Here is a 25,206-nt window from a genome sequence, read left to right as displayed (position 1 = left end):
AGGCCGGCAGTCCCGCGCAGCCTGTAGCGGGGACGGGCGATGGCTCGGGACTGACACCGCCTCCCTCCAGACCCCTTTGCCCCGCCCGGGGTTCGCGGGTACCCGGCGCCGCCCCGATCTGTATGTGGGACGGGCGTACCCGCGCCAGGAAGGAGCGGCCCTCGGCGCCCCCAAGGCGGTACCCCGCCGCGCAGCAGGACAAGGAGGAGGAGCGGAGGGCTGGGCCCGGCTCCCCACGCGCTGTGGCCGGGGAGCACCAGCTCCCTGGAGGGAGCTCTCGGAGCGTCCCAGCCCCGGAGGAGGGACCCGGAAGCAGAAGCAGAGCCGCAAGTAGAGCCGAACCGCTGCCCCCGCTGCCCGCCGGCGCCGGGTGGGGGTCCCGGCGGCTGGATGGGCAGCGGCGGCGCGGGCCTCGGGCGGCGATGGGCGAGGAGCAGAGCACGGTGAGCGGCGGCGGGCCCCAGGAGACGGGGGACCCCGCCGGAGGCACCACGGGACACCCCAAGCCCCCGAGGCCGCGGGAGGGCAGCGGCCGGGCTCCAGGGCCGCGCGCCGCCTCCGCGGATCGGAGTGGTGGTGGCCGCGGAAGCAACTCGGTCTCCGTGGACACGATCGCCCTGGAGCCAGCGAGGCGCCGGGGGTTCCCAGTCTGGATAGAGAGCCAAGCACCCGCGCCACCCGCGAGACTGGCACTCACCGGGCCCCTCAACCCCCAGACTTTGCAACAGCAGCTGGAAGAGGAGGAGGAAGCTGGGGACCGAAAGGAGGGAGGGGATGAACAGCAGGAGGCGCCCCCCGGAGAGGAGCCGAAGCCCAGGATCCACATTGGGGCCCCTGACACACTGGTCCTGGACGTGCTGGGTCAGCGTCGCCTGATCCCCGCCAAGAGACAAGTCTGTTGTTCCGTGTACTGCGTGGAGAACGACCTGCCCCAGGACCCCACCGCGGAGCAGCGTTCGCTGTGCGCCTCGCCGCCTCGGGTTCCACTCGTGATGGACCCTCCCAGCACCCCCTCCTCCTTTCCCAGCCCCCGGCTCTCCCTCCCAGCGGAACCCCTGTCCCCCGATGGCGGCAGCATCGAGCTGGAGTTCTACCTGGCACCCGAGCCTTTCTCGGTGCCCAGCCTGTTGGGAGCTCCACCCTATTCTGGTCTGGGTGGAGTAAGGGATCCCTATGCGCCCCTCATGGTGCTCATGTGCCGGGTGTGCCTGGAAGACAAGCCTATCAAGCCCTTGCCCTGCTGCAAGAAGGCCGTGTGCGAGGAGTGCCTCAAAGTCTACCTGAGCTCCCAGGTAATTTCACCCCTCTCCGTCTCCTCCTCTGTGCCCCATTCAGCATTCCGAATCACAGGCCAGGAAGTCCAACTCGACAGCTCCCTGCTCACAGGAAGAGGTGCTTAGACACCTTTACGGAGAACCTCTATCAGTTTTTTACATCTCAGTTGTAATTATTTCAGTGTTTTGTCCTTACTGGTTAACTTGACTGGAATTTAACTCTGCTCTGAGCTTTGGGCTTTGGTTGGCAACCGCGGAGGAAACGGGGTACAGTGAATTGCGGTCTGCTTATTTCTTTTATTAGATTGCAAGCAAGAGCTTGCTCAGAGATAAGGGCAGTGAGAGTGCCTCATAGGCCTGGTATCCCAGAAATTAATACATTATGGGCATAAAAGAAATATGTATTGACTTGGTGAAGAGAAGGGTTGGAATTAGTATTTCGTGTCTATGATACCTGATTTTTAAAAAATATTTTTTTGCTCTATTTATATATTCCAGAAGTGTAATTTACTTGTTCCTTAGCCCTTGCCCACTCTTCAGTTTCCTTTTTCCGCAGTAAAATTGAAATACTTTTTCTCACTGAACTTTTATGCCAGCACAGTACTTTATTTCTTTAAGAGGGAACAAAACAGCAAAGCAAAGCTAAGAGGCTTAATAAAACAAGTGCTAGTAAAACTTTCATGCTCAGCTCCTTATTGGAAAGCTTGGTTTGGGGGGTGTTTTGTTCGTGTGTCTGTTTTCCCTAGGCAAGATTAAGAGTGCCATAGACCCGCTTTCCCTCAATGTTGGTGAATGTGTTCTTCTAGCAGTTTTTAATCTGTTGTGTTTATGCCAGTGTTTTGCACAATCTGGAATGCCCTTTGATCTGTGTCTGATTGTCCTAGGCCTATTCATCTTTCAGACCCTGGCTGTTCAGGTGCCAACTGTTTTGTGCAGCCTTACCTCGGCCGCCAGACCACTGCTTATATACTTTCAAAATACCGTGTGTTTTATGTTCACTGAAGTAGCTCCTGTGCGTCTATTTGTCTTGCTAGACTGTATGGACACTGTCTCATAGCCCTTGCATCTGGTAGTTCCATGTTGTATCCCTTTCCGGTAATAGTATTTAATAGCTTTGACTAAAGTGAACTGAACAGGATTCCACATAGCACCATGTGGTTCTTTTGTGTTTTGTGGCTAATCTATGCTTGTGTCTAGACAGAAGGTGTGTACTTGTCCAACTGCAAATGCAAAGGGAAATTTAGGCAGAGAATGGAATGTTACACAGACAGTAACATGCCCAAAATGGTTGAGATGATCCAAATGCCTGTAAGAGACGGTGGAGTTTCTTTCATGCTTTATCCACAAACCGATACTTAAAACAGGAAGATGTCAGCTGCTCATTGAGGTAGTTTCTATGACATCACCTTCTAAGAGATATTGATGCTTTCATGTGTAAAGCCATGTGGTGAGATTCAGACACATCTAGTATATGCGCCCTGTTCAAAGGGAATCACCTCGGAGCAGATGTATACAACAACAATACAAAGTAGCATATAACAAGATGTAAACCAGAGTAACATTACCAGGTCCTTCTTAATGTTAAACACTGGATACAAATGCAGTGGGTTACAAGTGCAAGGGAGGTAGTCCCCATGGATTGGGGTACCCTGCATTGCATTATGATTTCCTTAATTGGGCCCTTTCCCCAAAGAAGCAGCTTTTTTTTTTTTTTTTTTTTTTTTACTTCTGTGTGTTAGTTTTTGAAAGACAATAATTTGATCTTCAGTAGAGAAGAAATGGGAGTGGGAGGGTGGCAAGGTGAACTGTCATTGCAGTACAAAACCACTAGAAACTCCTCTGAAGTATCATAATAGTATCTGAAGGTTGTCTGTAGCATTTATGGTTGTATGTATGTTCTTGACTTTCTTCAATAAAGAAAAATATGCGTTATTTAAACTAATAACAAAAGGATGAGTAATGCAGTCCAAGAGTGCTCTGACTTAAAGGCTTTTGCAATTGTTCCTTGTGCCTGGAATATCCCTGAAGTCTTTCCCTTTGCTGACCTACTCCTCCTCCTTCTCCTTTCTAGGCCTATATGCAAATGTCACCTGTATAGCCCTCACTAACCACTCTTTTTAAAGACGAGCCTTACTCCACCCTCCTGATCTCCTTTCCTGCTTTTTAGTTTCTCCATAACACTAGTATACTCTATTTTATACATCTGTAATTAATTTTCATGAAGACAGGAGTTTCTGCATGATTTGTTCACTACTCTATCATTAGCACCTAAAACATTGTCTGACATATAACAGATACTCAGCTAATAGTGGTATTGAATTTATGAAGAGCTGAGGACAGAGAAAGGATGAGATAACGCCCAGAATCCATGGCTGGAAAGTGTCATTCTGCTTGGGCACTAAATTCTCTCTGAGCTTCTTGATGTTTAAGACAAAAGGCAAAGACTTAATAGTTCTAATGTAAAAGACAAAGACAGAGCTGATAGGTTTGCTAAGTTTGTTGTCAACCTTAGAACTAAAGAGTTTTTTTGACAAACTCTTAGCTTATACAAATATAGCATTTTGTTGTTGTTGTTGTTGGATACACATGTGGGCTTGTTGTTGTAATTGGTTTTTTTTGTTTGTTTGTTTTTTGTTTTTTTGTTTTTTTTTGTATTTTTCTGAAGCTGGAAACGGGGAGAGACAGTCAGACAGACTCCCGCATGCGCCCGACCGGGATCCACCCGGCACTCCCACCAGGGGGCGACGCTCTGCCCACCAGGGGGCGATGCTCTGCCCCTCTGGGGCATCGCTCTGCCGCGACCAGAGCCACTCTAGCGCCTGGGGCAGAGGCCAAGGAGCCATCCCCAGCGCCTGGGCCATCTTTGCTCCAATGGAGCCTTGGCTGCGGGAGAGGAAGAGAGAGACAGAGAGGAAGGAGGGGGGTGGGGGTGGAGAAGCAAATGGGCACTTCTCCTATGTGCCCTGGCCAGGAATCAAACCCGGGTCCCCTGCATGCCAGGCTGACGCTCTACCGCTGAGCCAACCAGCCAGGGCTGTAATTGTTTTGATCTATGGTAATTCTAAGGTCCCATCTATTAAAAAAGATGACACAGTTTATTTGTGTCAACCTCTCTGTGTCTTAATTCCCTTATCTATGAAGTGGAATTACAGACCGTGACCTGTAAGGACATACCAGTTCTAAAGCAGAACCAAATCAAACTGTAGACTTGTTGCCCTACTGAGCCCAATCAAGGGGCACAGTGAATGTTTTCTTTCTCATTTTATAAGGTTCCTTAGGTTTGAGAGAAGCAAATCTGTCAAGTCTGAACTTGTAGGGTTCTTAAGACCTTTAAAAATAAAATGATATATTTCAAATACAAAGTTATTAGTTATATTTTTCACTTTTTTTGAGTCTATGCCAAATAATGCTTTAATTTAACATCACTTGAAATTAAAGCAGAGTCCCTATTAAGCATTATATACAAACATTAAAAATGCATCCTAGGTGTGAGTTAGACTATTGCCTGGTTACATTAACTTTCTCCTAAAAGATGCTGCTGCATTCTTTGTAAGAAAGTATGGATATGGATGAGGAAGATAGGACTGCAGATTCTTCAATAAGTCTTATTTCCATTTAAGCCATGGACTGAGTGTGTGGTAAAGGCCAGTGAGTCACTATTGTCACTATTTCAGTTCAGACACAGCAGATTCGATGGTGAGTTAAATACCTTCATACTGTGCTTCAAAAGTAATTCTTTTTATTTTTCCAAAACGTAATTCTTCAGTTAATGCTGTGACTGAGGCTGTGGCGAACCCGTCTCAATGGAATTACTTTACAGTGCAGTAGGTACCATCTAGTTTCCACTTCTCATGGTAAAGGTTGGACTGATAAATTACATATAATCTTTGGCTCTCCATAGGTGTTGACCTAGAGACTCGAAAGCACCAAGACAGAGGTAGTGGGAGTTATATTGGTCCACATTGTCTGGATACATAAAGCTTTGATACATAAAATTTAGACATGCATTTCCCAAGGACTTATGTGTGCATGCATGGCTGTGGCTAAGCGTACAGTCTCAGAGATGTCTGTCGTTTCCTACATGTTGCTGAGCTATTATAAATGTTGACCTTCTCAGCTGGTTTGGCCTTTACCACACTTTCCTAGGTGAAGAAGTTGTTGTCTTATTTATTTCATAGAGTGATATGAAAGGAAAGGAAAGGAAATTATTTTGTTTTAGAAATCCACAGATCTCTTTCCTTTATGATTTTGGTTTAAACAATAGGATCTGTTATAATATGAAGTATTAATATTTAGTACTTGAGATAAAGACAGGAGAGAATTGAGTATGCTAAGGGCTTTCTGAAGGTAACAGCTGTTGCGGCTTTCATCACTCTGCTTCAAAGTGGTCACAATTGGCAGATGCTCAGGAGTTGGAATGTATACACCTGTCAAAGGAGTATTAATAGAGACATGCAGTGCATTTCTCCTACAGATTTTGAACAAAACAGCTGCTAGATGGTAGTGTCCTAAAGTGACAGTCTACGGTAGTCATCCTAGAATCGGTGACCTAGGGGTGAAAGCTTATGTATCCTATTATTAAACTCTGAGTCATCCAGTCCTCTATGGGTAAAAGTATTACCTACTTTTTCCCCCTTAAACCTTAAAGCAACCTGCATATTTTTAGAAACTATCACATTTGGTATGGAGTTTGAATGCAGTCGTCTTCCCACAGGTGAATTTACAGATCCTGTTGTGCCAGGTGCGATTCTTGTAGTCCTGAAACTGTGAAGAACAATATGAACTGTAATCTGTTAAGTCACTCTACAAATTTGAAAAGTGAAAATTGAGGCATATGTAAGCTTATTCTTTTGTGTAGTGAATTACGTACGTGTGCATGTGTGTGCGTTTTGGGAGGGGTGAGGTAACGTTTGCTTTCATACCTTACTGACTCATGACCTTATTTTCCTTTTCTGTCTCTTTAATAGTATGCCTAATAATTTCTTTCTTTCTCTTTAGCAATTTCTTTCTTTGTTCTCATACTGTTCAAATCTGATTTTAACTGGCATTTGATTTCTGTAGAGGAAACCCCCATTGAAGGTGGTGCTTTGGGCTAGCAGGACGTGGTCTGGGGCTGCCTGGATGTCACCTGTCCCTTCCAGCTGTCTGGAGATGAGGTGACATAGAGAAGCCCTGCATTGCGTTCCACAGCCTAAGAGATCTCAGATAACACAACTAGTCCTACTGACCGAAGGTGGCAACTCAAACCTTTCGAGTGGTGATTTTTCATTTAGAGTAAAGCTCCAATTTTATACTTGAAGGCTCTTTCTTACTTCTTATGTGAGAACTAGAAAAAAAAAGAGTATATTAGAAATTGAGCTGTCAGCTTTTTATTAAGAATTTGTTATGGGCAATGTGGACATAATTGAGTGATGATTTCTTAGAATTAATTTATTTGTTAGTGTACTTTTTATGCACTTACCAAGCATTTATTGGGTATACCTGTATGCCAAGTACCATGAGATACTCTAAAAATGTATTTAATGTCCTTAAGAAGCTGTCTTACAACCTTGTTGGCAGTATTCCTTTTCAGCATCATCTGGGGACATGAATAAACTTTCCTTTAAGTTCCCAGACTTTGTGGGTCTCTTTATCTCTTCTCCTTATTTGGGAAGACTTTATCAAACCATTTCTGGAATACCAGCTAGCCTTTTAGTAAGCTCATTACAATTCTTTCTATTATGTTTAATTTAAGGTAATAAAGCCATCCATTACTCATTTCTCTATACACATATTTCTCATAGCTCTTTCTATTTATTAGAAATATAATAGCAATAAACATCTTGCTTCTTTCAAAATATTTATTACTTTTACTTAAAAGAATACATGATTTTGTTAAATTTGTTTTGGATCATTCAGGAAAATATGGCTCACCCTTAAAGTTATAGTACATTTTTACAAAACTGTTTATTGTGTTCAAAATCACTTTCTCAGAAGGGTTTTGAATGATAAACCAAATGAACCTGCCAAATCAAGTTCTGTCTTAAAATAAAAATTCAGTGTCCACAGGAAAGTCATTCCTAGAATATAATATTTTCTTTCAACTTTACCAGTACTATGACCCCACCAATGTTGGAATAACTAAAACCTGAATTTTTAAGTTTCCACAGATGATAAGAACAACTCTTTGTTGAATGTCTATATTCTAAGCATTTTAATACATATTTATTGTTTAATTCTAATTTGCTTACATATTAAATTTCTGTTACATACCAGGCACTTTTGTCATATTGGAGATACAGAGAACAAAAACAGATAAAACCCTTGCCTTCAAGGGGTTTATATACTAGGTAGGCTGATATGGGGGCAGAGGGAGAGACAGACAATAAAATTAGTAAAGTATATTAGGAGATAATAAGAAGTATATAGAAGAAGGAACAGGGAAGGGTGATAAGAAATTTAGGGGGGTTTCTTTATATATTTTCAGTTTTGGAGGGAGCTGTCAGGGAAGGTTATTTTACAAGTTGACTTTTGAGCATAGACTTTCAAGATGATAGTGAGGGAACAAATCACAAGGATATCTAAGGGAATAGCAAGAATCAAGTTCCAGAGACAGAGCATGCTTGGGGAGATTCCAGGAATGGCCAAGAGTTCCACGTGGCTGAAGCACAGGGAATGAGATTAGAAGCAATAAGAAGGAGACAACGGGGAGTGGGGAAGGCTGGTTGGATAGCATCTGAAGAACATAGAGAATTTGCATGTTCTCTGAGTGAGATTGAAAGCGAAGCTATAAGAAGGCTTTGAGCTAACCAGATAGGACTTAACCTTTCAGAGGGATTACTCTGGCTCTTTGTGGAGAGCACACTGTTAAAGGAGTCCAGAATGTCAGCAAAGGCATCAATTTAGAAGACTATGACAGTAATCCAGAGGAGAGATGATATAGTTCAGACCAGGGCAGGAGAGGTGAATATGGTTTGACCTGGTTGAATTTTGAGTATATCCTGAAGTTTAACTAACAGAATTTGCTAATGATTGGGTGTGGGATGAGAGAAAAAGAGTCACAGATGACTCAGCTTTTGAACCCAAACAAGTAAAAGAATGGTGTTGCCATTGACTAAGATGAGGACTGCTGTAGGAAGACAGGTTTAGGAAGAATCCTAAGTTTGTACTGAGTTTGAAAAGCTGTTTAGATGTTCACTAAGGGATGTTGAGTAGGCATTTGTCATTTGTCATTCAGAAGAGAGAGCTGAACAGAAAATAAGAACTTGAGGCCCTGGCCTGTTGGCTCAGAGGTAGAGCATCAGCCTGGCGAGTGAATGTCCCAGGTTTGATTTCTGGTCAGGACACACAGGGGAAGCGACCATCTGCTTCTCCGCCCTTCCCCCTCTCCCTTCTCTCTACCTCTCTCTTCCCCTCAGCAGCCAAGGCTCCATTGGAGCAAAGTTGGCCTGAGCACTGAGGATGGCTCCATGGCCTCCACCTCAGGCGTTAGAATGGCTCCAGTTGCAACAGAGCGATGCCCCAGATGGGCAGAGCATCGCCCCCTAGTGGGCATGTTGGGTGGATCCTGGTTGGGCACATGTGGGAGTCTGTCTCTCTACCTCCCCACTTTTCACTTCAGAAAAATACAAAAAAAAAAAAAAGAATTTGAACTTTTAGGTCATATAGATGACATGAGGTCACCTGGGGGGTGATAGTAGGTAGAGGAGGATTGAGGATTGAGTTTGGGCATACCAGCCCAATGTTTACATAGCTGGAGCCTGGGATTCACGAGAGAACCAGCGAGGAGAGTCTGAAAGGGAGTAGGCCCGTTATGCATGAAGAGGATCAAGGTAGAGTGGTTACCCAGAAGCCAAACAAAGACGATGTTTTAAAAAGGAAAAAGTAATCACTTTTGTCTAATGCTTCTGAGAGTTTCAGTTGGACAAGTATTGAAACTTGCCATTAGATTTTCCAACAAGGAGATTGTTTGCAACCATGATCAAGCTGTTTTCAATTGGCAGTGGTGGGGTTGGCTTTTTGATAAGAGTAGGTTCAAGAAAACAGGACGAGTTTCATTTCTCTACTATAGGTAGTAGAATGTTATATAAGGAAATTCAAGGTTATAGAGAGTAAATAACTTGCCCTACATCATATAGCTAGAAAATGACAAAGGTGGGATTTCATTTTAAGCCCACTTGGTTCTAAATACCATGAATATTTTACAGACTTTTTTTTAAAAAAATTTTTTTAATTTTAATTTTTTATTTTATTTATTCATTTTAGAGGAGAGGGGAGAGAGAGAGAGAGAGAGAGAAAGGAGGGAAGAGCAGGAAGCATCAACTCCCATATATGCCTTGACCAGACTAGTGCAGGGTTTTGAACCAGCAACCTCAGTGTTCCCAGGTCGACGCTTTATCCACTGCGCCACCAGAGGTCAGGCTTTACAGACTTTAAATTTGTTAAACACAAAAGGTTTACAGTTGTTCTTATGGGAAATAATGCAATAATTAATAAATAATAACACAAGAGTAAACTGTGTTTCACATACTAATAGCTGAAATATACTTTTGCCCCACACTGTATTTGTAAGTTAAATATATTTATTTTATTTTTCCTTTAAGTTTATATCTGTGTTGTACAAAATCATAAGTTTTCCAGTTTAAGAAGAAGATGTTTAATTACATGTTTTGAGGAAGTAGAAGGGTTTTGCTCAAATTTAGATCCAGAGAAAGAATTCTACTAAACTCACCCTCATCTTCCTGTAAGGAAGTCAAGAATCAAGTTTAGAAAAGTTATGATTTGACTTATTGATACATTTTAATGGCACACTCTCCTGTTTTCTTTTTCTCTAGCCATTCCTTTTGTTTCCATTTGAGCTTTCTTATTTTACCATCTCTTACTGTTGGTGTCTGTGTGATCCCATCCTAAGCCCTCTCTTTTCTCACATTGTATACTATTAGTGGGGCCATCTCACTCCCATCGTTTCTATGCTGTTGACTTCCAACTCTTGCCCAGATCACTCTTACCACCTTCAGTACTCTATAGCTGTTTCTCTTCTGCACATTTCCCACCCAAAGACACCTTTATCTTCTCCCTTTCTTCTTCTTCCTTCCCATACCCCTAATGCTTTGCCCTTCCTGTGAGGTTCCCTCTTTCTCTCAGTTATACCCAAATCAGAAACTTGACAGACATTATCGAGTTCTTCTTTCTCACCTTCTGCTCCTGATTCATTACCAAGTTCTTTCAATTCTAAAAGTACTTCTATCTTCTACTCTACTTTTCTCCAGTTCTACTGGCGTTTCCCCTGCTCAGGCCTCCACCATTTCTCTCCTAGATTTCAACCACAGCTTTCTACTTGGTCCCACTATGTCAACCTTGACCATTTTCCATAAATTTTCCACCTAACAGCCAGAGGGTTCTTTATAAGATGCGAGACTGGTCTTGGCACTTTCAAGTGACCTTTCAAGGTTGGCCTGTTTCTTTTAGAATAAAACCTAAACATGGTGTACATGGGCCTGAGTGATCTCACTCCTCTTTCGCACTCCTTTTTTTCTCAGCAAGTCCCACCCCCCAAAGCCTACAGCCATATTAAACTTTTTTTGTTCCATGCACACTATGACTCTCTTTAAGTATAAGCTGTTGATTTAGTGAGTGGCAGGAGGGTCTGTCATAGGGGCTCCACTTTCTCCTCACTCCCCGACTCCGGTTTGCCTCGTTTACACTTACCCATGCTTCTCGTCTCAGCTTCGATATTTCTTCCTTTGAGAATTCTTCTTGACTCTCTGTATCAGTGTTAAGCCTTTTTTTTTATACTCTTCGATAACTCTTTGTACTCACTATAGGATTTTTGTTATTTCACTGTTTTCTGCTCTATGCACTACCCCCCCTTTTCTGATTAATTTCTTTGCTCTTGGCATGTTGTAGGCATGAAATAAGTATTTGTATAGCAAACTTCCTTATGAAGACCATAACCTAGAGGATGCTGTTGTTGATAAATTATTCAAATAGTCGAAATGACATTTAAAATGAAAACTTTAATATTTCATTATGTTGCTTAAACACCTGTAAGACCTCCCCGTGGCTCTACATAAAGATTTCAGTTCGTAATACACTATGAGGTTTGGCCTTCGCCTCCTCTTCGGTCGCTGAGGTTTATGCTTTTAGAGTCCTTTTCACTCTGCTGCTGTTGTATTTTATCCTCTTTTGTCATTCTATGCTTGAGTGATGATTTGTTGTTTGATTAATTATCTGTGTCCCCCCCCCCAGCTATTCTTTGAGCTGCTTTTAGAGCTAGCACTTAGCATAGAGCCGAGAATAGAGTAGGTTGCTCAATAGATATTTCTTAAGAGACAGAGTGAATGATAGAAAGTAAATTATAAGATGTTTAGGTTGGTAGAAAAAAATAGGGTAGATATACGAACCTGAATTTTTGATCTTTTATTCCATAATATATTTAAATTGTTAATGCAATGGAATGCCCTAGTCTGACTCGATCCTGGCATCCCATCTATCACTGGGGTACTTCTTTCATTATTAAACCTATTCTGGTTACTGTGTCGCCTGCATAATCAATTCCTCCAGAACATTGGATCGCAAGAAAACAATTTTATTTTGATCATGACATGTGGGTCAGGAATTTGGGGAGGGTTCAGCTGGTCAGTTCACACGTGGGGTTTCTCATGGGGTTCTAGTCAGATGTCAGCTCACTCACTGGCTGGCAGCTGATGCTGGCTGATTTCAAGATAGCTGTGGCTGTCTCAGAAGTGACTACGTGTGCCGCACGGTAGCCTCAAGGCACTGGAATTCTTCCTGGGAGGCTGGCTTCCTCCAGGGCCCGAGTGCCAAGGGACTGAGGTAGAAAGTTGCGTAATCTTTTCTGTCCTAACTTTGGAAGCCACACAGCATCGCTTGGGCAAAACTGTCACAAGTTCACCTATATTCAAGGGGAAGGGACTTAGACCCCAACTTTTTTATGGGAAAGTGTCAAAGAATTGGGGCCATATTTTTAAACTACTGTACCACAGTATTTCAGACAAAATTTCTGAAATGGTATGAATTAAGGTAGTAAAGGTTTTGAGCCTCAATTTTTTTTTTTTTTAAATTTCATGTTTTATCAATCATTTATATTTCCAACTCATTTCATTATTTTGATTAATATACTTTGGTGTGGTTTTTTGGTGTGCTTTATTCTTAAATAGTTTAATAATAAGACTTCATTTCATTTTAAGCAAAGCTTACATAAAAGTCATTCTCTTTTGAAAATGAAATATTTTGGATAATTTTATTGTAACTGAAATATCTCAAGATCATTTTCAGCTTCTAATTCTTCTAATTCTTAAAACCAATTAATTTCTTTTTCATTATCAAAATTTTAGCTTCAGTAGTGGTCAGAAATAATACTTGAAAAAGTTGAATATTTTTCTGGATAAAAAGAGTTGATGTAACAGATATTTTTTGTAGCTCAGTCATATTCTATACAGAAATAATATGTCTAATGACACCTTGGAATTAACAACCCTAGTTAATCTCTGGTAAATTGGCTCACTATTGAATTTTTATTGTTTATGACATTCTAGTTTGATTGGGTGAATTCATCATTTGATTAATGTTCTTGCAAATAGATAACCATTTAAATTTCCAGAAGTATAGCCATTCAGATTCCTTGGTTGAAGATCTGTGCACCCTGAAACATAGCAGGCATATCGCTTTTATGATGTGTTCCTCCCACTTCCCTGGCTCAGGTAACTAAATTCTGGGTTTATTCATTCATGTGAATGACTAATCCCTTTTTAAATCTTCCTAATCTATTTACCTCAATAATATTCTCTACTGTAAGACTCAGAAGCTAATTACAGACTACCTAGAAAATTACTTCCTTTTTTGTGGTGTTGATTCTTTTCTTATTTTCTTACGTGATTACTGGCCCTATGCAGTGTTCCTGAAGCTCATTAGGTTTGAGTTGTACAGCAGGTTAAATCACTGCCGCCTTTTCCTCTGGTTGCTTAACGATTTAAAACAAAAGGTAAAATACAGCAGTTCCTCATAAGATTTCACTAGAGGTTTGTTTCCTTTGATAATGCCATTTTTCTAATGTTTACAGTTCAGTTTATTATTAGTTTATGTCTAAGTAAAGCTGTTCAGTTAAATCAGCCTTGGCTTTGGTGTGGTCTGATCTTAGTGTACACTTTTTCATACGATGAACATGGGACCTCCGTGGGGAAAATGGATGTCTTTCAGTAAGCCTGTAGAGTGTAGAGGGTTTTTATTTTCCAGCCAGAGATGCCCGTGGTGGGAAATGACCGGTGCATTCCCAAGAGTTCTCATTTAACTGACTTTCTTACCATACACTTCATTGTGTTTTCTTTTTTTTTTTTTGTATTTTTTTCTGAAGCTGGAAACGGGGAGAGACAGTCAGACAGACTCCCGCATGCGCCCAGCCAGGATCCACCCAGCACGACCACCAGGGGGCAACGCCCTGCCCACCAGGGGGCGATGCTCTGCCCCTCCGGGGTATCGCTCCGTTGCAACCAGAGCCACTCTAGCACCTGGGGCAGAGGCCAAGGAGCCATCCCCAGCACCCGGGCCATCTCTGCTCCAATGGAGCCTTGGCTGCGGGAGGGGAAGAGAGAGACAGAGAGGAAGGAGAGGGGGAAGGGTGGAGAAGCAGATGGGCGCCTCTCCTGTGTGCCCTGGCCGGGAATTGAACCCGGGACTTCTGCACGCCAGGCTGACGCTCCACCACTGAGCCAGCCAGCCAGGGTCATTGTGTTTTCTAATTTTTTTTATTTATTCATTTTTAGAGAGGAGAGAGAGACAGAGAGAGAGAAGGGGGGAGGAGCTGGAAGCATCAACTCCCATATGTGCCTTGACCAGGCAAGCCCAGGGCTTTGAACCGGCAACCTCAGCATTTCCAGGTTGACGCTTTACCCGCTGCGCCACCACAGGTCAGGCGTGTTTTCTATGTTACCATTTCTCCTTTTCAAAATTGTTTATGAGGAAACATTTTGAAAATAACAGGCCCTTAAAAATAAAGATTTTTTTGTATGTCCAATGTGTTGGTGCTTTATATTAAAGTTGTGCATGTGTGTATATGAAGGTCTCAAGGTTGAGTATCACAAGTATACTCAAGTATAGTCATTTCCAGCTAAATTCTTGGATTTCAGATATAGTTTGAATCAACCAAAAATAGGTGTTCCTTGACTTTACCTTTTTTTGTAGTTAGTGTTTAATGTCACATTGTGAATCACTGAGGCTTCATCCTTAAGGTGAAGAGAGAGTTTAGAAGGATTGCTTGGAAAGGAAATATTTGAAATGATAGTATTCTTTTCCCAATACTTTGCTTCTTTTTAGTTTTCAGGATTTCTGAAAATACTGTTTATTCCGATATGCTTTTTTTTTTCTTTAAAAATCACTATAAATGTGCCTGACTGGGTGGTGGCACAGTGGATGGAGCATTGGACTGGGATGCGGAGGACCGAGGTTCAAGACCCCGAGGTCACCAGCTTGAGTGCAGGCTCATCCGGTTTGAGTAAAGCTCACCAGCTTGAGCCCAAGGTAGCTGGCTTGAGCAAGGGGTTACTCGGTCTGCTGAAGGCCCACGGTCAAGGCACATATGAGAGAGCAATCAATGAACAACTAAGGTGTCCCAACGAAAAACTAACGATTGATGCTTCTCATCTCTCTCCCTTCCTGTCTGTCTGTCCCTATCTATCCCTCTCTCTGACTCTCTCTCTGTCACTGTAAAAAAAAAAAAAAAAAAATCACTATAAATGTTAAAAACTTGGAAAGGTTTTTCTTTTCTCATGCTTAAAAATCACTTAAATGAATTGTTTCAAACATTTTTTAACCCTATTTAAAATTTAGCACTTGCTAGTTAGTTGCAAGAGTAGGTGATTGACATTTAGGAAGATATAACGCTATTAGCTGAATTTTATTAACAATCTTTGAACACTTGGTATATGAGAAAGAAAAGCAAGCAAAATGATTTAGTAAGCACAAGCAACAAAGTACTTTTTGGCAACTGGTCTGTGAGTTCTTTTTTTATGACAGTAATTGAAACAATGTATCAAAATAAATTGAACATAGACCTTTGAAGCCCAGTATCACTTAATGGTGAATGAAGATTTTTAAAAAATAAGAAAGCCAGTTATAACACATTGCTTTCACAATTCTTAGTAATTTTATTAGTGTTTATAAGATGTTTTATAACATGAATAAAATTAAACTAAAATTAAGATGCTAAATATTTCACTGGAACTTTTGGATTACTCTGTTCTAATTTTTTTTTTTTTTTTTTTTTGGTGTGTTATAATTTAGATGGCTAGGACCCTGTTGGTGTGTTCAGGATGCTAATGAGGTCAAGGTCAGTAGTCAGTCTTCCTACAGACTATTTAATGACATTCTGATCTGTGACCTTACACTACCCTTAATCTTACAGTCATATCATAGAGTATCTGCTTCTGCTACTAAGACTGTAGCTGAGACTAGCTGGAAGAATTAATATTAATCTCATCAACATTTCTGGATAAACAAAATAGAGCATGTGTTTCAATAGGTAATTAGTTGGGTTACAGAAATTTCTACATAGAAAATCTTTTCCACTGGCTAAGACTTTCTTTTCTTTCACTTTGGTGAAGCCATGGAATATGTTTTCTATTACCGGAAGTACCCACTTAAAGTCATTGGTAGGTTCTCTGACTTTAGGGAAATAACTTACAACACAACCAATTTTAACATAGGCTAACTGATACATAAAGTTCTTATGGCATCTCATCAAGGTTATAAGGAAATGCTGTTATTTGAGGACCTGCTCTATAGAGTTGGTTTAGGGAATCAAAGGAGTGGGGAGCTAGAGTATTTGTATTCTACTATCAGCATTTACTGAGTACAGAATATTTGCTTAGCACTATGCTAATCACTATGAGAAGAGACAATTTTTTCAAACACTTCACCAGTATAGAAATTCAGTCGGGGAAAAGTAAGCTCTCTAGGCAATGATTAAGAAATGTTTATGACTAAATTATGTGACGCTGATTGTTGATTTAAGTGATTGGAGGAAGAGAAAGCTGTGTTTATGGGAGTAACAATTTGGAAGTGGTTATTGTCTAAAATATGGTGTTGGTTTTGCACAGGGAGAGCAAAAGAAGGGCGTTGGGGTGGTGGTGTGTCACTCAGGCGAGGTGGAGTGAGCAGGCACATACACACTCAGAAGCACACCTGTGGAAATGTGCAGGTGACCATGAGTAGGAGAGGGACATGGTGGACAGTAGGGCAAATATAGGTGGAGGGGCGAGAGCTAAATGGTGAGCAGCGGTCAGTGGGATGAAGACCTCGGCACAGAGCAGAGGACTGCATGCAGGGAGACAGAGGCTACAAAGCCGGACCGGTTCTGCTGCGTGTCAGGAACCGGGAACTGAGCGGTTTCTGGTCAGAGATGGCTCACAAAGGTGGATGCTGGTCAGATCATTTAGAGCCGTGTTGCCCCTCTATAGAATTGATAACTTTATTCCAGCGGTGATGGGAAGTCATTGGCAAGTTTAGTACAGTTGTAAAATAATCAGGGCTTTAAAAGAGTCCGGCTTCGCTGTGGAGAACAAACTGAGGCGTGGGTGGTAAGAACAGAGGCAGGAAAAGCGGTTGGGAGGCAGCTGCAGTACAGGTATTTTTGCTGTCTGAAAAAGTTCGCTCTATGCCACTTGGCTTTTACGAAAGACCTGCAATTAGTACCTATTGTCATTAAGCAAAAGAAATCCAAAGAGGACTTTTGCTTTTAAGAAAATAAAGCTAAAAGTGAACATGTCCTTCAGTGTTTCTTTTGCAGTTCGCTGTTAAGAAAGGCGAGTGCTCCGGGGGCGGCGAGAGCGGCCCCACCAAGCTCCTTCCTGGGGAACTAACTGCACCGCTGCACTCAGCGACTCAGCGTCAGGCTGCGTAGCTCTGAACTGTGTGAACGTCTGTGCTTTATCGTGATTTATTTTGTGCATTCCTTAGGAAGCTGTGTCATAAGGCAATTGCTCCTTCAATTTATGTCAGTTCAGCTTACAAAAGTTTTCATAGGAACGCTCCACTTTCAAAGAGCGGGGTAAGCCCGTACACCAGACAGAGAGACAGTGGTTTGCAGTGGCGATCAAGCAACGCAGACAGTTATGTCTCCAATCCTGTCACTTTTGGGGGTTTGGGTTTTAAAAAATATGTTGGGACAACATTGCCTTTGGCACAGCAGAGCATCATGACAGCCCTTGCAGCCTCTTCTGTTCGGATCCCCAAATTGTACAACCTCACGTACTGACTGCAGTCTTTATCTTTCTAGTGGGATTAACCCTCGTTCAACTTGATTCCCTCTCATCTCTTGCCTGTCTGGGATGCTTTTGTTTGCTTGGTTTTAATTGTTTGGTTCCAGAAACACCAAGTCACAAGTCACTGACCGAAAAATAGGAAAACATCTTTTGCACAGGTGTGTGCATAGCTGTTATTTCACTGTATGTCAGAATCAGTTTATCTAAGAAGTTGAGCTAGCCTCTGCTACCTAATATTTTTTGCAATTTGTTGTTTTAACTATTTCCTCAATTTTTGCTCGTTTGCTTTCATCATTATTTAAAACAAATAGGATCTCCCACCCTTCCGTTCCCACAGATAACAGAGGTCTTGCTGGTCAACCTTCAGTTCTGAAAGGAAATTATTAGAATATTTTTGGTAATTCTACTTAGTTCTTGTCCTTACTTTATAAAATTGTTTTTGATGACTGTCTTTTGTTTCCTCAGTTAATTCCTATCTATTTACACATATATATCTCCTACTCCTAATTCTTGTTTTCGTAACAGTGTTCCCTTTGGTGTCAGTTCCACTTCCTCTACCTTTAGCGAGAACGGCTGGGTCTTGGCTTCACTGTACAATAGCGGTTCTATTTTGATTGTGGCTGTCCTTGTCTTTGTTTTTAGGAAGAGTACAGTGATAAAGTAACTACATCAACAAAGATTGACTTTGTGGATTTTAACCTAACTGAATTCCCTGCCCCTGTATTTGTTTATTTCACTGTCCTGAAGTGTTTCCTTTAATTATATTCTACTATTGATCATAAAACTAATAATATGTCTGTTGGAGATAATAAAATGTTATTTTTTAAAAATTTATGAGAAAACTTCAAGTATTTGTCTTTATAACAGGTTTGTTACTTGTGCGGGTTGTCTTACCATAAAACATCACTGGACAAAAGTAACTTAAGGAACACTAGTGTTTACTCGATTTTAAATATTTTCAAATTAGAATAATGTGAACAATCATAGGGACTAGGTAGTATCTAGGAGTACTTTCATGTTTAGAAAGCAATTGAGAAACATTGAAGTAGTTTTAAAATTGTACTTTACGTTTAGAACATTCATTAAATTTATAATATTTCATTTCTTTGCATGGAATTAAACATTTTTTTCTCCTTTTAAATCTTTCTGTCAAGAACAACTCATTTTAAAGTGTATTAATTGTTTTTCCTCTATAAGTATGAATGGGATTTAAATTTTGGATCTCAAAGCTTTACCATTTTCCCACAGAAGTAACATATTTTATTGAAAAATAAAAACTAATTCATAGTTATACAAAATATTTTTCAATGTTTCTTACTTTATAGATACTTTGATATTTTCTATAGCAAAAATGCAATTGTTGTCTCATAAAAATTCCATAGTTTCAGGCCCTGGCCAGTTTTCTCAGTGGTAGAGTGTCAGCCCAGCATGTGAATGTACCAGGTGAGTTCAATTCCTGGCCAGGGCACACAAGAGAAGCGCCCATCTGCTTCTCCACCCCTCCCCCTCTCCTTCCTCTCTATCTCTTCCTTCCCCTCCCGCAGCCAAGGCTCCATTGGAGCAAGGTTGGCCTGGACACTGAGGATGTTTCCATGGCCTCTGCCTCAGGTGCTTGAATGACTCAGGTTGCAACGAAGCAATGCCCCAGATGGGCAGAGAGCCAGGTGGGTCCCGGTTGGGTGCATGCAGGAGTCTGTCTCTCTGCCTCCCTGCTTCTCACTTCAGAAAAAATAAATTAAAAATTCCATAGTCTAAACTCCATCCTCAACCACCAAAAAGGTATTCATGCATTGCATTTTATAATAATACATTTTATATAATAATTTATAACCATTGCCATCTCATAGACTATTTATCATTAATAATTTATTTGTGATGCTATGGCAGATTCTACTTGAAAAGAAATTCAACAATTGTTTTACCTATCTACCTAACCTCTAGAGACTTAACTTTTGTCTCTATTACATGCAAAGACTTGTTTCCCAAGTCACATTGGATACATTATTGATAAATTTATAAAGAAAAACATGTCAGAAGTTGATGATTTTATGGTATCTGCAAGTAACAAATGAAAATGGGTTTATTACTCAGATTTTTTCTCTAAATAAGGTTGAAGAATTCTGAAAGGAAGTCATTCATCTTGCCTTGATTAGCAGGTTTGCTATCAGGTGAGAAAAAGGAAGAAACAGATATAATTGTCACAGTAGAAAGACCATTTTACAGAGTACTTTGTTTTAAAGGAAAAGCTTTCCATGTATTTCCTGTTCATTATTCATTCCCCTTACCAGCAAGTCTTAACTTCTGAGTCTTATCAGTTCGTGGATTGTCTTCAGAAGGGTTACAAATGCCTTGAAATCTTATGCAAACTGTTTTTTCTTGTGAGTTGGTCCATAACATTTATTGAGTTTTCAGACCATTACCCAAAAAAGGTTTAGGGCTACTAACTTTAAAAGGTTTTCATGTCTTGGGAGCTAGAGACAACCAAATTCTGTTGTTTATTTGGTTTTTATAATAACCAAGGTGTGGGCTTGAGCTCTGACTAGTCAGTCTATTTAGTGCACAGAGCAAGACACAAAAATTAAAAGGTTGAGGTAGTAGATGAACTATGGGCAGGACGAGAGTAAATTTAGAGCCTGAGTAGTGGTTTAGTAGATTTATGTCCTAACCTTTCACCTCAGAGGTCATCCATTACAAGGTAGATATCTATGTATCAAAGCTAACTTATTTGTAGTCATATACTTACGTGAACAGAGATGATTAGTAAAACAATGTGGGTCAGTCTGTTTTATTGTCTATTGTAAGAGGGGGGCTACATAATAGTGACCTTTAACCCCTAGTAAAATTAATTAATTAATTAATTCTCTACTGCACTTTGTGGATCTATATCAGATGTAGTGCTTAATTTCTGGACCAGTAAAAAAAAGCTTGGAGTTAGAACATTTGAGTATCAGTCTTTGCCATATTGTAATCATGTAACTCTTGGGAAAGACATTTAATGGGTTGGTGTATGTGAAAACTTTGCACATTGTACAGTTTATATATGAAGCTAGTATGAGCTTAACAAATAAAGGCAGACTTGGATAATATAAAAATAATTTTAAAATATTGTAAAAATTATTAATATTAATTTTAAAAATCGTAAATAAGAAGCTAGATAATTCTGTCCAGCAAATGAAATTTTTGGGAAACACTATTTGTGGATGTCTTGGATTCAATTCCTGATCAGGACACAGAGGAGAAGCGACCATCTGCTTTTCCACTCTTCCCCTTCTTCCTTCTTTCTTTCTCTCTCTTCTCCTCCCGCAGCCATGGCTTGGTTGGAACAAGTTGGTCCCAGGCACTAAGGATGGTTCCATGGTCTTGCCTCAAGTGCTAAAATAGCTCAATTGCTGAGCAATGGAGCAATGCGCACAAATGAGCAGAGCATTGCCCAGTAGGGGGCTTTCAGGGTGGATCTGGGTCGGAGCACATGCTGGAGTCCGTCTCTCTGCCTTCGTTTCTCACTTAAGAAAAAATAAAAGGAAAACACTATTTTGTAGCACAATCAAGAAGAGTTTATTTTTGGAATGCCAAATACTTTATTTAACATTGACAAATATTTTTTATATTATTTATCACATTAATAGATCAAAGGAGAAAATCATCTGATAGTTTCCACAGATGAAGAAAAAAACATTCATTAAAATTAAAAATAAGAAGTTTCTTTGGCTTTTAGGATGTATCAAGGTAGTAAATATCAAACTTGGTGATGAAACCTCAGAGGCATTTCTACTCAGTTAGGTAAAAACAATGATTCTTGCTGTTATTGTTACTGTTTAGCTTTATTATGTGAGGCCTAGGCAGTGCAATATGGGAAAGATAGACAGATATATAGTTTGGAAAGAAAGAGAATAAATGGTCATTATTTTTGGAGGATGAGATTACCGGCTTAGAATATCCCTGAGAATCCAGAGAGAAACAGAGCCAACAGAAGATTTAGATATGCTTGATACAAGAACAGCACAGCCTTGGTGTACTATTCATCAACCAGAACCAATGAGAAAGAGAAATTAAATTCAAATAGGTTCTTAGCAGTAAACCTAAATATATGCATAATCTTTACAGTAGAAATCACAAATCATTGACAGAAATAAAAGAATACCTGAATTAATGCAGAGATGTGTCCCATTAAATGGGAAAATGCAATGTCATAAAGATGTCAGTTTTCCTGAATTAATCTAGAAATTTAATGTGTATCAACATATTTATTTTGGATGTGTTGAAGAATAAAGGTCCAAGATTAACAGAGAAAATTTGGATAAGTAGGAAGAGAAAATTTGCCCTACTAAATATCAAGACATGATTTAAAGATAAGTTAATTATAATAGTATAGTACTTTTATACATGTAGACAAGTCAAGGGAATGAAGAAAAGAGCTACGAATGAGACCCAGCTCTATATGAGGACATGGGATGTAATGGAAATTTTCCTGTAAAACGATACAGATAGAGTGGACATTTCAATAAACAAATGTATAAGGATGCTTGGCTTCTGACATAAAAATTAAGTAAGAGTCTTTATGAAGAAATAGGTTCAGATATACTAAAGACCTCTCTGTATAAATAAAATTTGAAATCTATTATTAGATCTGATTTTTAGATGTTGTATAACCCTGGTATGGGAAAAGATTTCTTAGATAGCACCTAAGAAACACAACTCTAAATAAGAGAAAATAACTTTTTGATTCCGAGTGAAAAATCTCTGAGGGAGAAAAATTAAACTATAAATTACAGTAAAGAAAAATTCACACCCTGGGAATGCAGTGTTGTTATAGTATATATTTCATAAGGGTTATTACCAATAGTATATAAATACTCCTACAAATCAATAAGAAATATCACTCATTAGGAAAATATAATTTAATGATATAAATGGCCAAAGAAGATATACAGATATACAGAAAGTTTGTATTCATTATTAGTGTGCATTATGATTTATACATACTAATGAGGAGAATACAAATTTACAACACCAAAATGAAATAGAATCTTACACTTAAAAGTGGAAAAATCAAGAAGTCTTTCTGATGCAAAGCAAGTGCTGGTTAGGATATGGCAACAAAGTGATATTTAGACACAGTTTGTTCCCTGGAAAGGTGCATGTGGGAAAGGTGTGTACCAGACGATGTGTTGCAATATTATTTATAATAGTTGAGAAATTGTAAACTACTTTCATCATTAGGAGATGGATGAGTGAATTCTAGTATATTTAGGAAGTAGAAGAGTCAGATGCACTTAAACTTAGCTAAATCTATAGTGTTAACATAAATATACAATATATACTTAAAATATAATTTTATGTAAAAAACAGCCACATTTCAGAATTTAAGAAGCTTAAAAGCAATGAAATTTTGGAGAATACATATAGTATGATATATTAATCTACTTTTTAATATTTTCTTTTCTTTTTGGAAAAGAAGTATTTTTATTTTTTAATAAAATAAAAAAGTTTTACCAAGTGTTCACTTTAATACTCTGTAGTGTCCTTGTAAAATTAAGGGTATGAACACTACAATCTCTAAGATTTCTTCTAACTCTAATATTGTATAATCTTTGTGCTCTTATGACATACCTGGTGATATAGAATCTAGGTTTATTTTTGAAGTAAGCTTGACATTTTTGACTAGATAGCTCATGTCTTACAGAGAACAGGGTAGCATACCACAAATAAGATGACTGGACTTCAACTCACTCTCTGAGGTCGGTTGCTATACCAGTGTAACCCTATGTACTAATTAGCCAAAGCTCTCTGATGGAAATTATGTATGCTAGTCCATAATTACTCATCTGGATATTAAATGAAGATTTTACTGATTATTCCTTTCTGCCTTTAGTATCTTTTTTTTTTTTTTTTTTTTTTTTTTTTTTTTTTTTTTTTTTTCATTTCTGAAGCTGGAAACGGGGAGAGACAGTCAGACAGACTCCCGCATGCGCCCGACCGGGATCCACCCGGCACGCCCACCAGGGGCGACGCTCTGCCCACCAGGGGGCGATGCTCTGCCCATCCTGGGCGTCGCCATATTGCGACCAGAGCCACTCTAGCGCCTGAGGCAGAGGCCAAGGAGCCATCCCCAGCGCCCGGGCCATCTTTGCTCCAATGGAGCCTTGGCTGCGGGAGGGGAAGAGAGAGACAGAGAGGAAAGCGCGGCGGAGGGGTGGAGAAGCAAATGGGCACTTCTCCTGTGTGCCCTGGCCGGGAATCGAACCCGGGTCCTCCGCACGCTATGCCTTTAGTATCTTTTATTGCCTTTTAAAAATGAAACCTAGATAGGTTACAAGTAGAAATCATCATCTCCATTAAAGGAACATAATTCTCCATTTCCCTTTTGAGTGCAAGTATACATCAGCCTTCATTCTTCATTGCTTGACAGTACTATTCTTGATCTTAAACTAGTGTTTCTATTTACAAAGCCAAAATTCACTATTTCTGTAAATACCTTACCTTCCTTTTTTGTGATCTTGTTCTCAGTTGTTGACATGTTGGTCTTTTTTCTTTCTTCACATTGATCAAGATGCAGTTTTGTGGTTAGAGGAAGGAGAAGACAACCATGAGGCAACAGACTTCTTTTATGATTATTTTCAAATACTGACTTCAAGTATTCTTCGGATTTTTACAAAGATATTTATGCATGGCTTCCATCATTAATCTCTTCCCCCAGTTGTCTTCAGCCTTTGCTGTAGCATGTTTAGATTATATTTCCTATCTCCATGAGGTCATTCTGCCTAATCATTTCAAATAGATTTTTTAAAAGTTTTAATTAAACCAATTTTCTCCTTGGTACAAGAGCTTTCTTTTTTTGCTTACTGAATTTTTCATTATGCTATCTTCTTTTTTCTACATCATGGGTTGGCAAACTTCTTCAGTAAAGGACTAGATAATTAATTTTTTAAAAAGTTTTGCAGACCAAGAAGCAGAGTCAAGAATATTGTACAGGAACTGATAAGAGAAAAAAAAAACCAAATTTCTACATATTTATTGACAACCTGGTAAACAAAATAATAGGGTATTTTTTTACTTGTAACTCAGATCCACTAATAAGAAAACTAGAACTATTTCTTATGTGATAACATTTTGCTTTATTGGGGTTCAATGTTGTTAGTGTTCCCTATTATCAGTCTTAATTGAAAATATTCATCAGTCGGCCCTGGCCAGTTGGCTCAGCGGTAGAGCATCGGCCTGGCATGCAGGGGACCCGGGTTCGATTCCCGGCCAGGGCACATAGGAGAAGCGCCCATTTGCTTCTCCACCCCCCCTTCCTCTCTGTCTCTCTCTTCCCCTCCTGCAGCCAAGGCCCCATTGGAGCAAAGATGGCCCGGGTACTGGGGATGGCTCCTTGGCCTCTGCCCCAGGCGCTAGAGTGGCTCTGGTCGCAACAAAGCGACGCCCCGGAGGGGCAGAGCATCGCCCCCTGGTGGGCAGAGCGTCGCCCTGGTGGGCGAGCCGGGTGGATCCCAGTCGGGCGCATGTGGGAGTCTGTCTGACTGTCTCTCCCCGTTTCCAGCATTCAGAAAAATGCAAAAAGAAAAAAGAAAGAAAAGAAAATATTCATCAGTCAATACTGATCTCACTGAGATTTTACATATTTCATCTTCAAATGTTTTTTTTTAACACAGGTATGCATTGCCAAACACCAATAT

General features: G+C 40.2%; 1 protein-coding gene across 1 annotated transcript in view; it reads left to right on the top strand.

The window, feature by feature from the left end:
- Positions 1–25,206, top strand: part of RNF217 (ring finger protein 217) — a 139,745-nt gene continuing 114,539 nt past the window's right edge. Inside the window, exon 1 of the mRNA XM_066373319.1 lies at positions 1–1,292. Within this exon, the coding sequence (XP_066229416.1) occupies positions 123–1,292 (1,170 nt within the window). The 5' untranslated portion in view covers positions 1–122. The remainder of the gene's footprint in view (positions 1,293–25,206) is intronic.

Source organism: Saccopteryx leptura, chromosome 3 (assembly GCF_036850995.1).
Source record: "Saccopteryx leptura isolate mSacLep1 chromosome 3, mSacLep1_pri_phased_curated, whole genome shotgun sequence".
In the NCBI taxonomy this organism is placed as follows: Eukaryota; Metazoa; Chordata; class Mammalia; order Chiroptera; family Emballonuridae; genus Saccopteryx; species Saccopteryx leptura.
The sequence above is the reverse complement of the archived record's forward strand: the minus strand, read 5'-3'. Positions and strand labels throughout refer to the sequence as shown.